Genomic DNA, 14,853 nt, shown 5'->3' with positions numbered 1-14,853 from the left:
ATTCCGCCGAGGTCGACTTTACCTTTCATGTTTTCGGGGTCAATTAAATAAGTACCAGTTATGCACCGGGGTCTTAATCCGTTTGTCCTTGTTTGCCCCCTCTGTGTTTAGCCCCTTGTGGGTAGTAAAGAAATAGGTTAGGGTATTTGGTTCACAATGATTGTAAGGTCATGAGTTCAATACCCAGCTGTGCACTGTGTCCTTGAGCAAGACACTTTATTTTTCCATTGCTCCAGTCTATTCAGCCGGCAAAGATGAGTTGTAGCTGTAATTCAAAGGGTCAGCATCAGTGTATTGTGCCATGCTGAATCTCCCTGAGAAGTACATTAAGAGTACGTGTGTCTGTGGAGTGCTCAGCCACTTGCATGTTAATTTCATGATGAGGCTGTTCTGCTGATTGGATCAACTGGAACCCTCATCCTCGTAACTGACAGAATGCCAGCGACTTGCATTTACTTGTGACTCGTTTATAAACATCTTCCCTTTCTTGGGAACAGCAATACTAAGAGAGAATTAATATTGTTCAAAGACAGGGTTTTTTAAAAGACAGAGAAAAAGAAAGATATTAAGGGTTGCACACCCAAACGCTAAAAAACTCTGCAAGTGTGTATTATGTATTAGCTAATTCAAGTGCAGAAGAAACTAGCTGGCAGAAGAACCAAAAATCATATTTTTAAAAAATTCCTAATAAAATTTTATCTGAAGAAATCAAATTTATTTTTATGATTTTTTTTTGTTACCATTTCCATTAAACACTCAATTAGTAGGTGCAGTCATAAATTAGCGACGGTGATCACGTCAAGGTCACTGCACATGGCTGGTCAGGAAACCTGTTAGAACTCATAACCAAAACTCTGGAAAATCCAGGTCCATAACAATTTGCAGCCCACAAGTGAGTCATACCCATTATCCACAGCAAGTTTCCAATGTGTACAGTTTGAATATTTGCTTCAACCACTGAGATCTGTACCCGTGGTCGGCTTCACCTCCATGCAGCCAGTGAAATAACTATGGTCAATCTTAAGAAGAGTTAATCAACTTGCATCCGTTCATAAATTATATATTTTTTATCAAGGTGAGAAATATATATCATTTAAGGGGTAACAAACAGACACAAACTTTGTGTTAATAAATCTCCCATTTGGAGAAGAAAGCAGGTAATAAAATAATGAGTGAGCAGATTATTCAAATATAGCAGAAGACATTACAATAAAATTCCACAAACTCCCACATTTGAGTGTGAATAAATATAGTAAATGTATATTAACATATATATATATATATATATATATATATATACACACACACATACATACATACATACATACATACATACATACACATACATACATACACAAACATAGAGTGGCCCAAAAGTAGAATTACAGTTATTTAACTATCTCTTTTGCATTCTTGTATTAACAGTTTAAATCATTTTTGGATTTGGTTTGCAAGATTCTTCATGTGAGTTTGTGTGCTGAAGCATATTCTGTTGTGTCTGGGTAGAGTCATTCTCTTTTAGTGCCTTATAATTTAAAACACTCACTGATAAAACTTCCACTTATTTCTTTTTTATTTTTCTAAAATTTTTGCTGCGTCTTGCAACCGTTTCAATAGTTTTGACTCGCAAAGGCACTAAAAGAAAACGACTCTCCTTAGATACAACAGAACTGTGTGTGTGCAGGAGTGGCTATATGATAGGAAGTTTGCTTCCCAATCATAGTTCTGGGTTCAATCCCAGTGCGTGGCACCTTGGATGAGAGTCTTTTACCATGGCCTCAGACCAACCAAAGCCTTGTGACTGGATCTAGTAGACGGAAACTGAAAGAAGCCCATTGCATGTGGGTGTATCCTACCACCACTTGACAACTGGTGTTGGTGTGTCTACATCTCCATAACTTAGCACTTCAGCAAAAGAGACTGATAAAATAAGTATCAGGCTTCAAAAAAAAAAAAAAACAGTACTGGGGTTGAGTCATTCGGCTTAAATTCCTCAAGGCAGTGTGCCAGCATGGCCACTGTCTAATGACTGAGACAAGTAAAAAGAGAAACAGGTTCGTTTGACTGTCGATGACTCAGTAACTGTGTTTCTTATATTTTCTTCCATGTTTTTTGCCGATTTTGTTAACAGGAAGCAGATTACAAAGGGAAACCTGTAACAATGGATGAGATTCTTCAGAGAAGCCAATGGAGTTCTCAGAGTCCAAAAGGGTGGAATAAATGGAGGCATTAAGTTTATAAATGTATGGAATTTACAAAGATTGTCCAGTAATCAGCTTCAGAATGCCATAAAATACAAGAATATAGAATCAGTCAGATTACCAAAATATATCTTTTACTACTTCTTTTCAATGTTTCAGCCATTTGACTGTGGCCATGCTGGAGCACCACCTTCAAGAATCAATCTCATTCCTTTTTTTTTTTTAAGGGTGACACTTATTCTCTTTTAGTGGAACTGCAAAGTTATGGGGATGTAAACAAACCAACACCGGTTGTCAAGCAGTGGTGGGGGACAAACAGACAGACACAAATATGACAGGCTTCTTTCAGTTTCTCTCCACCAACTCCACTCACAAGGCTTTGGTCAACCCAAGGCTATAGTAGAAGCCACTTGCCCAAGGTGTGCCATGCAGTGGGACTGAACCTGGAACCATGTGGTTGGAAAGCAAACTTCTTACCACACAGCCACACGTGCACCTATATTTATAAGAAATTGTGGAAGTTTTGGGGAAAAAATATCACTGGTAGAGCAAACGCTTGGATTTCAAAACTCCATATATGAGGACAAGTGATTATTTTACATATATAATATGATTTATTATCTAATAATGTGTGTGTATATATGTGTGTGTGTGTGTGTGTGTGTGTGTGTGTATAAGAAGATGAGGATTCTGATAGAATCAGGTACATGAAAAGGTATGCACCAGGTAGGGTTGGGTAATGTGTGTGGTTCTGGACTATGGTTGGTGAGAGTTGAAATATCAGATAGGATATTTCGGCTGCGAACACAGAGAAAACCAACCCTGTAGTTGGCCTCAACAGACACATCCCTGCTGTCCTCGTCATCACCGTTTTATGTCTGCTTTCCATGCTGGCATGGGTTTGATGGTTTGACAGAGGGCTGGTGAGCCAGAGGCTGCACCAGGCTCAATCTGATCTGGCAAAGTTTCTACAGCTGGATATCCTTCCTAATGCCAACCACTCCGAGAGTGTAGTGGGTGCTTTTACGTGCCACCAGCACATGGGATGGTCAGGCGATTCTGGCAATTCTTGGATATTCTTATGCTTTCTAAAATTACTTCTCATCTAATGATTATGGTCTTTTATAATGATGCAGTGTTCCGATTTTTCTATTAAAAGTTACATAAGAAATAGCTGTAATGAGTTGACAATTAGCCAATGTATGTTATTAGTTTAATTATAATACACCAAGGGAATTTATGTGTGTGTCCGTGTGTCCTGCCAAGTGGACAGTATTGGAATTCTACAATATTAAAGTATAGCTTGTCATTATTTCCAAACTTTTTTTTTTGATGGTTATGAACCATTGAAAATACATTTTGTATATAACAATATTTGTTAGGTTTTTTTGTACATATGAAAACCCGAATGATTTATGGAACACAGCATATCAACAGTAATAAAACATGTGGATTATATAAAAAAAAAAGAGGCAAAGAAATGAAAAAAACACAGGAAAGCATGCATTGAGTATATGGTGTGTTTAAGACATTTAAAAAATAACATTTAAATATATTCAATATTCACACATGAAACAACAATAATAATAATGAAATGTCTATTGATTTTGGGAAAGCAAGAACATGCTTGAAACAAAACCCAAAATAAATCCAGATCCCTGAAGAACAATTTAGTGTTGGTTCCCAACAGATGCATAATGTGAACATATGTTTTCTCGTGATAAAATAATAATACTCCATTATGCCTTAGTGTTTGTTCTGTTGGAAAAATTCTCTTTTGAAATCCATGGGGATTCTCAACTGGGGTCCACATGACCCTTAGCAGCCCATATAAGGGTTTGTTGTTAAAATTTAGGTGCAAAATAAATTGGTTGTATACAGACTATTTTAACAGGGTTTTTTTAATACAATTCCTAATATTATTATAAAAATTGGAATCAAAAGGGTGCACAGGTAAAAAAAAAAAAAAACAGCTGAGACCCACTGATCTACAAAAAGACCAACCTTAATAAATCTCTTGTTGTCTAGTTTAAAATAATAAAGTTCAAGATATGACCTGGTCTGAAAAAGAAGGAGATATTCAGAACCGGAATACCTCTGTTCTTAGTTTTTACTGAATCCCAGCTGATCTGGTTTAAAGAACATTAAAATAATCTTCAGCCAACAAGAGAGTCACCATATAGTTTATCTGCTAGAAAGAGCAGTCAAAACTTACCAAAATCAGGCCCTAGCATCTTAAAGAGTGAATAGTATAGCCTAAGAGAGACCAATCTGAAAACATAGAGACAGGATAGCCACTGCTAGAAAGCTACTGACCACAAGTTAACTGGACACTGACCTGGTGTTAAATAACAGCTACCAATGATCTAAAATTGCTAACAGACAGAATCTTACCAATTCTCAGCCATGGAAATAATTCTTTAATATTTGACATCCTAAAAGGGCCATGTCAGGTCAGAGATTAAAGTTTAAATTTTAATCAATAACCTACTTTAGAACTGTTAATGTTCATGTCCCAGAATGTACAATGTGATCTACTGACTACTGCTGGGTTTGAGCTTTCGTCAAAGGGGACATACAACAACAATCCAAATCAATGAAACCAGCTTTCTTTTAGTTTTTGTTTTGTTTTCATAGTTTTACATTTTTTTTTCATGTCAACATGGGTTAAACAGAACAGCAATGAATGGACACCACTGCTGCCACCACCACCACCTCTTCCTTCTCCTCCTTCACCCATGAGTTACTTGTGGCCAGTTCTTCCCAAGAGCAGGTCAATGGACTTTGCTCATGTATTGTTGCAGGGACGGTTTAACAATCAGCCAACTTAGACATAGAAGTGGTGCAAATATACTTGCTCAAAGTAGCTATGTCCACAGCTTCCATTTTTATATGAAGCAATGCTCATGTTCACAAGTAATAGTAGTAGTAGTAATAGTAGTAGCAACAGCAATGGTATAATGAATATAATAAAACAAACTAAAAATCCAGAGTAATATACTTGATACAAGAAGTACAAATCAATGGTTAGAGCAGGATTTGAACCCATGAAACTACAATAATTTTGCACTTTAACTTCCTAACCACTGTACAAGAACTAAGATCAAACATCTGTTGATAGTAACTAATGAAAATAAAAAAACAGATGTGATAGAATGTACGACTTCTCGTTGCCATTGTTATATCTGAACTGTTACAATATCAACCGTTCCTGATGTTCTCTTATGTACTCTCCAACTGTGCACCTTCTACAAGCACCCCACCATGTCTCTATTCAATAATTCCTACGACCTGGACTCTGTGACTGCACATTTGACACTCTTCCCAGACTGTTCTGTGCATGCCCATTTATACTAACTTGTAGAGTTCACTTTGCCAATCACAGGGGGTGTACAAATTCCCCATACAAGATGTTTAGCCATTTTTGACTATTTTCTGGTATTTTACTTTGTTTCGAGATGCAAAGTTTGGGCGTGGCCCCCAAATGATTTGATTGGCTACATCTCTGTCACAGTTATCTTCCAGTAATTAATGTTAAACAGAGCTTTAATTAACTATCCATTAGGAAACAGGTGGGGGATCCAGAACTAAAAGTAAGGGCTTCAGAAGGGTCAAAAGCCATATATATGCTCTCATTTTTTACAGATTCACTTTTTAAATAAATGAAAATAAAAATCTTTTTAAGACTGACAAAAACCAGGCAACAATACTGAATAAAACAGAAAGCACAATGTACACAAGTGATACGACAATTACAACAATAAAATAAGAAAAAAAAGGAAAAATTACTAAAAAGAATATCAAACAGTTGTGGTGCTTCACAATAATTTCTGTCACAACACCGAGACAGTTGTCTAGACTAAATGGTCAACAGAGACACATCTAATGAAGTACTTGTAATTAAGGTCTTCTTACACAAATATAACATTAACACATGCAATATTTATATATGCATTTGTTGTACAACAAGGAAATGTATGTCTTGGGGTACAACTGTTGAATGGTCTGTCTGTCAAAGTGTGTGTGCATTTCTCCATTTCTCTAAGTTCACAGTTACCTCTAGCTTAGATTAGGTAACCCTTGCAACAGATGATAATTTATGATTAGGGTCCTTCTTGGATCAGCCAACAGCCTGGACCCTCTGTAATCAGGTCGAAAGGGTAGATGAAATGAATGGTATCAACTGTTGTTAAGATGGAGCTTGTAGACCAGGAAGTTTATATTAATAAATAAATGTTTATGTAAATGTATGTAGCTTCACAGGTGCACGCTTGTAGTTGTGTGTGTGTGTGAATGAGCATGTGACTATACAAGTGGTTGCGTGAGTGGATGTGTGTGTGTGTGTGTGTGTGTGTGTGTGGGTGCATGCATACGCAAGCAGCAGATACAGGTCAGTGCATGTGTGTTGATGAAGATGTGTGAGAGTGAGTGAAGATAATCTCTAGTTCAGTCCCAATCAAGGAACCACTACAGGAAGAGACTGCCGACACCTTTCAAAAGCCATATCAAATGTGGTGACATGTTACAGCTATATACATGCTCCATGTGAGGAAAATATAAAATATCTCTCATGATCCAACAATACATCTCTCCATCATCCACCCAACCACTAAGCCATTTATATGCTACTCTCCTCACTTCAATTAAAAAAGAAAACCACCTCCAACCATTTTCCATTGTTTACTGTGTTAGGGTAAATATAATTCAAAGATCTCTGATCCTAAAATGAGTAGGGAATTTATTTTTATGAAAAGGAGGAAAATATAATTTTATTTCATCAAAATAAAATCTTTTGAAGAGAACAAGGCTTTATGACACCCAGAAGGAATTGCCTTATAGACTTGGTTGTGGTGACTGCTTAGTCTCAGAACAACTCTGATCTAACAGGCAAAAGATCAAAATCACTCCAGATGTAGTCATCCAGTCTTTTTCCCAACATAATATTATCTAGGGTTAGCTTATCCAATGTGACCTTCCATCTTTAGGGAGGCATGGGGGTGATTTAAAGGAGATTTGGCTGCTTGATCTAGCTGGTTCAGTAACCACATCAATGCTTTCTTGTTGATGCTTTTCTTAGTTTTGAAAAAATATTTCTGAGAAGTCACCAACAATGAATTTAATGTTGTTATTGGATAACCTAACGAGTGACAAGTGTGTATGATTGCCACAGGTGATAAAACTTGAGCAGAAACAGCAGAATGAAGAGCTTCTAAAGTAGAATGAAGCCACTGTTTGACATGATGTGGTTCATCATCATCATCATCATCATTTAACGTTCGTTTTCCATGCTAGCATGGGCTGGACAGTTCGAACCCGGGTCTGAGAAGCCAGGAGGCTGCACCAGGCTCCAGTCTGATCAGGCAGTGTTTCTACAGCTGGATGCCCTTCCTAATACCAACCACTCCGTGAGTGTAGTGGGTGCTTTTTACGTGCCAGGCGAGGCTGGCAAATGGCCACGATCGGTTGCTGCTTTTACGTGTCAGCGACACAGACACCAGTCAGGCGGCGCTGGCATTTGCCATGTTCAGACCAAACAAAATAATAAGTAAGAAGGAATATTAAAAAGCAAAAATTTTATGGATGCTGTCAAAACCTCTTATGAAGACTTTTTATATTCCATTCTCTCTCTCAAGTTTCTTGTAGTGCCATAAGACACTTTATTTTACATAGCACCAGTCTGCTCAGCAGGCAAAAATAAGTTGTTCCTGTAATTCAAAGGTCCAGCTTTGTCACATTCTGTGTCAACAAGCAGGCTGTTCCGGCTGATTCGATCAGCTGGAACAGTTGTCGTTGTAACTGACAGTGCTCAGATTTGAAATTTTTGGGGTTTTTAAAAAATTTTTTATTCATTTTTTCCATCAATCCAGCTGACAAAAAGGTGATGTAGAATAGGGAGGTGCAATGAAGTATATACACAGAATCCTAAGAGAATGGTCCTGCGTTATGACTTGAATAGGTGTGTGTGTGTGTGTGTGTGTGCATATTTTTTCTGTTGCATTCAACCAGAAGAATATGCAGTCACTCATAAGTCTTAATATTTTACATGTACAACATTCAGATGACTTTTCCAAGTGGAAACATTGAAGACCAAACTCAGGCAGAAGTACTTCATTAAACCATGAATCTTATTTGACCGATACTTACCTTGAAGGGAAGACCACAGTTGGAATACAGCTTCTGAAGGCTCCCCTATTGGATTAGAAGCATGGGACGGCTTAGTTTGACGGGCAGCTGTAGTGGACAGCTAAACATTAATGATAGCCCATTGAAAAAAAGGTCTAAAGCAAAGAAGGTCTAAAGTAAACCAGGAGAGACGTCTCAGAAACTGCTGAGAGCATCGAAATGGGTTTAGTATAGGCTATCCAAACATGCGTCAACATTTTAAAAAATGGACTACAAACTCTTAAGTCGGAGTCGACTTGATTGAAAAAAATAAAAATAATAAAAAAAGAACTCTGAAACCCACAAAGAAAAACTATAATTATAGTAAGACAAAAAAGTATATATATAAATATAGGGGTGGATATTGAACTAAAGCAATTGGAAACTATATTATAATAGCTTTGTTTTAGGAAAAACATCATAAGACAAAAAAAAAAGATAAAATGTGAAACTATAAAATAAAAATGTCAACAATTTTAAGTAATTTTTCAATGTTAGTTTATCGAATATAAACAACGACATGCATTGAACTTATGAAAAAAGGAAATCTCTCAGAACAAACTTGAAAAGAAAAACTAAAGGTAAGATATGGAGTTTTACCATTTGTAGAAAATTGTCGATTAGCAAAGGTGTTGTTCTTGTTAACATGGGCTATAGTTAAATATAACCAAAGATTAAGTTGATAATTAATTGGTTACAACAACAGAATCAGGAATAATATGGGATTCAAAAATAGATTATTATTACATTATTAATGGAAATTTTCATCAGAAAAGTATTCATTTCTCTTACTATTTCTATAAACTGCAGTAGAAATTGTAAGATTTACTAGATTGCCTCAAATATCTATTTTAAATATCTATAAAATTTTACACTACTTTTTCCATGTTGGCAGGAGTTGGACAAGATTTCTTAGGGCAGTATTTCTACAGCCAGATGTCCTTCTTGATGTCAACTCTTGCTTTTTTTAAGTGAGGTATTTTATTTTGCTCGTGTTCACAGGTTAACCCACTGAGTTGTGAAACATCAACAATTATCACTGGTGTCATACAAAGATAAAGTGAAGGTGTGCAGAGACAAATGCACACACATGTGTATGCGTGTGTATATATATAGATATATATATACATACACACACACATATGACTAAGTAGCTAAGACGTTTGCTTTGGAACCATTTAACTCCACTTCACAAATAGACTCTGTGGTTAGAGCAGCAGCAGAACAACCAGAAGAACAACTCGTCTAGTTTAGTCTGTCTTTACAGGCTTATTAAAAATATTAACTTCGTCTGATCCACACACACACACACACACACACACATATATGGAGAGTAGCTTGCAGCCACTTATGGACAATGTAATAGAGAAAAAACACTGCTTTCTGCTCATTTGCATATTAGTCTGTCTGCAGATGACACACATCAATTAAGTTCTGTGACAGTGTGTTGTAAGTTGTAAATAAATTTACTTGGATATCCATTTAATGGACGTCTCTGCACCCCCCTTTCGCCTCACTGAGCAAATGGCCGTGATGAGGCAAAAGCAGTCCTGAAGAAGACGCTTTAACTACAAACAATAATGGTTGATAGATTCGGATGTCTCCCTTCTCACAGAAAAAGAGATCTGCTTGGTTTAACCTCAGGGTCTATTTGCTCACTCAGACTAAATGCCTGTTTATCAAATGATATACACAGGTAAATTACTGTACAACTTATATATATACACATAAGTATATATATATATATATATATATATATATATATATATATATGTGTGTGTGTGTGTGTGTGTGTTAGTGAATGTATGAACACATACACATCATCATCATCATTTAACGTCTGCTTTCCATGCTATCATGGGTTGGACTGTTTGACTGAGGGCTGGCGAACCAGATGGTTACACCAGGCTCCAGTCTTGATCTGGCAGAGTTTCCACAGCTGGATGCCCTTCCTAACACCAACCACTCCAAGAGTGTAGTGGGTGCTTTTACGTGCCACCAGTACGGGGGCCAGTCAGGCAATACTGGCAACGACCTCGCTCGAAACTTTTTACACACTTCCAATATTATAAAGCAATGGAAGGATTTATTCAGATAAACTAAATAAAGTTAAATCTAAATGTTTTCTTTTCCTCTTGAGGCAAATAATATAATGTATATATAGCAAGAGATATACAATTTTAAAGAAGTCAACAATTTTTAACGTATAAAAGAAATCAATATCTTTTAACAAGAAAAAAAAGTTTAAACAAAGATTAAGGGACCGGCTCTCAAAACTCCCTGAATTACTTCAATTTTTTTTTTTGTTGTTTTTGCTTCAGTATCTAAAAACATGATATGAAGAACAATGTGTGTCAGTGTTATGCAGTCAAACACTGCACGATGAACAACTGTCAACAATGTGATTTCAGGTGAGGATGGATCTCAACACGCTTGGTCGGCATTCAACCGAATATTCTATCACACCTTTCCAGGCAATGTTGTTTGGAACAATTAACCATCAACAACAACAATTGAAGAAATTAATTTATTTATAATGTTTATAGTCTAAACAATTTAGCAAATAATAAAATACAATTAGAATAAATGAATGTTATTATAAATGGAACAACGAGGAAAACAAAATATATTCACTACTTCAGTCTTAACTGAAATTGTGAATAAATCTCTTTCTCTCTATTCACCAATGTGAGGGATTTTCATTTTTTAATTAAATTAATAATTTATGCTAATTTAGTAATTCTGTATTCCTGTATCTTGTTCTTTGTTTAGATGCCTAGATTTACTAATCAGGTTCAAACCCACAAAACCAATCTAGGAGGGTAGAAGGAAACTCTAAGGATAAGAAGGGACTCTGGAGTTACTATGGGGAGGATCAACAACTACTAAAAACAATTCAACACACTAAAGGATGAGATAAAATATGAGAGGGAGAAATAAAAGCTTTGATGAAGGGCGTCATTCCAATAGCACCTACCACCACGGCTATATTTGCAAGTACATAGAGGAGTACTATGTTGAAGTTCCCGGGCCTGAGCCCAGTCAGCCGAAAGGACACGCCTTATATGGCCTGGAGAGCCATGAATATTGTATGATCCTGCAACATAAGGCAGCAGACAAGAAGAGATCAGAGATTTATGACAATAACCTTCAGTTAACAGTTCTTACAAGATGAGAGGAGAATGAGGAGCGTCAAAGCAACGGGTGTTAAAGATCTTGCCTAAGGACACAATACAATGTCTGCACTAGAAACAGCAAACAGTTGTCTGGTCCCTTTAACCACCAGCCATTGCAGAAATAACAATAATGAGATGACAATCTGGGTAAGAAATGAATAAAAGAACATTTAAATATTAGCAGAAAATGGCTACAAACATTCTCTTCACTTTGTATAGTTTCTATAAAATATTACAACAAATTTCCTTAGCATCTTAACATTAATTTATCAATGCTTCAAAGAGTTATATATACATATAAAGGAAGGGGGTGTATATGTATATATATATACACATGTTTAACATATGCACATGGATGGATGGATAAGAAGGTTGAGAGAAGGTTTAAGTACCAGCCATTCAACCATAAAATGAAGTTGCAGGGAATCAAAAAGAAGATAGTGAAAGCTCAAAGAATCTTGCCAGTAGCAGGCATTAAGTCTTATCTAAAATTACAAGTGATGGTCATCATCAATTTTATGCCTGTTTTACCATTCTGGCAGGAGTTATACTGAGTCGGTTGCATTCTCTGTTGCCAACCCTTACCTGTTCCAAGTAAGGTATTTCCTCCCCACTGATCACCACACATTGAAAGAAACAAATCAACAGAAACTCCAGCAGGTTTTGTTTACTGCAGAATGTAAACAAGGACAGTTTACTCAAACGGCTCGAATGGGGATAAGCAGAACACAACACTCTTTTAAACTCCGTTTCCATCTACCAATTCCACTGAAAAGGAATTGGTCATCCTAAGGCTGTAGTTGAAGACACTTCAGAAAATCATTTATAATGGAATGACAATAATACAGAGGTCGTTATTCCTTTAAAAAATATTAGTGAGATAAAGACTTAAAACCATATTTAATCAAAGCTTAATAATTAAAAATGGAACTATCCTTTTTGGAACATTTAAAAGAAACGCATGTTATATAAAGGACACCATCTTCCCTACTTTATTAAATTGTGGTAGGAGACAGCACTATTTAACCACAGAACAAGTAGTTCTGTCACAATATTGGTACTGAACCAATGTGATGGCAGCTGTTCAGAGATTGATAACAACTACACAATTAGTCATTGTGTAGAAAGTAAGCAGTCTAGAGAGAGTTTTTTGTAAAAATGACCAAACAGAATTCTTTCACAAATCTTCCTGAATCAAATACAGTCTAATTTGAAAAACAGCAGAGATGAAATAACCAACCAGTTTATTGGATTTACATTGTGTGGTAGCAAGGAGAATTGTAGCTACTTTCATCCCTTTTTTTTTTTTGGAGTGTGGGGGGGGCATTAAATGGAAAGGAAGCTAAACAAATGTTTTTGTTTAGGTTTAATATTTATCAATTTACATCTTATATAGATATATATCTGAGAACAATAAAGTTATGGCAAGAAAGAGGGTCGATTTTTCTATCATTATTGTATAGTTGTAATGCATGTCTGTGGAATAAAACCAATAATAAATAGAATCAAACTAAAACTGCTCTTTGGAAACAAACCTTCGAGATTTTGTTTAATCAGTTCTAGTTCTTGAAGTTTAGCATCCAAAAGACTTTGCCGTTTCCTTGATTCCTCATCTTTTTCATTCACTACTTTTCGTAAGGTATTCATTTCATGTTCTTGGATACGAGCAAGTTCCTGAAATAGAGAAAGCATTATGTACTATACATACTGAACTGAGGGGGGGGGGTCTGTGTGTTTACACTGCATTCCTAGTCCAAGCTTTCTATTCTTTGAGTGTTCTTCAAACAGTACGAAACTCAGATTGGTGAGGAATGAAGCCTTAAATAAATGAATGAAGGCTTCTATAAAAATTAACATATTCTTCTGTTTGTTCAGCCAAGTATATGCGTGTGCACGCACACACACAGCAGATAAGACAGGGTTAATAAATCCAAGCTGGTTCCTCAGTCAAACTTTTGACTGAGGATATGCACACAGTTAACATTAATATGTTGTAATATTACAAATTCATTTACAATCCTATTCATGAAATGTATATTCCTTGTAGTGTCAAAATGCACAGAGCTAAAGAATGAAATGTAATATCATATATTCCAATCTTTAACTACACACACACACACACACACATATATATTTATTTATATATATATATATATAGAGATGAAAGAGAGATAGACACACATAAGCAGAAGAGACAGAATTAGTTCCCTTTTGATTGAGTAGATTCACAAAGCATAAAATTTATGAACATTTATCATTGCCCAGAGAATAAAGTCAACCTTACTCTCTCGATTTGATATGAGAAGAAAAATGACTCACAAATACATAATAATTGCTATTATGATATTAACTGATGCAACATGGACATTTTTGCCAATCATCCTTATTATACAACACCTACAACAGGGAGTGACAAAATGTGGCACTTGTATACAATCCACACCCCTCCTTTTTTTCTTTTTTTTCTACTGTCAGCTTTAAAATGAAATCTGGACAAGGCTCAGGACATTGAAACCAAATTTCAGACATCCAATTGAGCTGCAATTCCTCCATCTGTCTGCACTTGCTTCTAAAGGCTAATAAAAGCATAATGATATTGATGTGTGTATAAACAGATGCAAGCATAGACATGGTCGACTGGTTAAAAAGTCTACTTTGCAATCATGAGGCACCACTGCAGTGGCCCAGAGGTCTACGGAATTGGTTAGGCAGAAATAATAGAGTGGATGCCTGTTAGATAAATAGAATCTCACTCAAATAGATCCTCACTTCTAATAGAATGGAATGAGAGGTTGGGGGTGGGGAGTAGGTAGTTGCAACATTTGGGAAATTCCAACAACCAAAGATATAAACTCACCCTGATTTCTTGCAAGTCTTCATTTGCTTCAGATAACTGCTTCTCCAACTCAACTGGAAAAAAATTGATGGAAAATAGTTTTGAGTAACATGTAAACAACACTCACTAGATATCAATTCATGACTATGTGAGAGAGAGAAAGAGAGAGACAGACAGAGAGAGAGAGAGGGAAAGAGGGAGAGAGAGAAATTGATAAACACTGATTGTATTACTGTGTGTGTGTGTATATATATATATATATATATATATATATATATATATAGACTAGTTGTCAACATTGACTACATGATTGTATCATCATCATTTAACATCTGCTTTCCATGCTGGCATGGGTTGGACAATCTGACTGAGGGCTGGCAAGCCAGGAGGCTGCACCAGGCTCCAATCTGATTTGGCAAGGTTTCTACAGCTGGATGCCCTTCCTAATGCCAACCACTCTGAGTGTAGTGGGTGCTTT

General features: G+C 36.2%; 1 protein-coding gene across 6 annotated transcripts in view; it reads right to left on the bottom strand.

Annotated features, from left to right (window-relative positions):
- The window catches only part of LOC115215524 (formin-like protein), a 196,570-nt gene that overhangs the window by 29,349 nt on the left and 152,368 nt on the right, over positions 1-14,853 (bottom strand). For 2 of the 6 annotated variants that reach the window (XM_036506083.1, XM_036506088.1), the window contains 3 exons: positions 14,397-14,449; positions 13,075-13,213; positions 11,341-11,460 (listed from right to left, as the gene is read on the bottom strand). In XM_036506083.1, coding sequence (XP_036361976.1) covers positions 11,341-11,460; positions 13,075-13,213; positions 14,397-14,449 — 312 coding nt within the window. Of the gene's footprint in view, positions 1-8,345; positions 8,391-8,963; positions 9,015-11,340; positions 11,461-13,074; positions 13,214-14,396; positions 14,450-14,853 lie in introns of all 6 variants that reach the window. The other 4 variants (XM_036506084.1, XM_036506085.1, XM_036506086.1 and 1 more) reach the window with 4 other exon arrangements.

The sequence above is a fragment of the Octopus sinensis genome, linkage group LG9 (assembly GCF_006345805.1).
Source record: "Octopus sinensis linkage group LG9, ASM634580v1, whole genome shotgun sequence".
NCBI lineage: Eukaryota > Metazoa > Mollusca > Cephalopoda > Octopoda > Octopodidae > Octopus > Octopus sinensis.
Note: the sequence above shows the minus strand (reverse complement) of the source record. Positions and strands in the feature narration are given on the sequence as shown.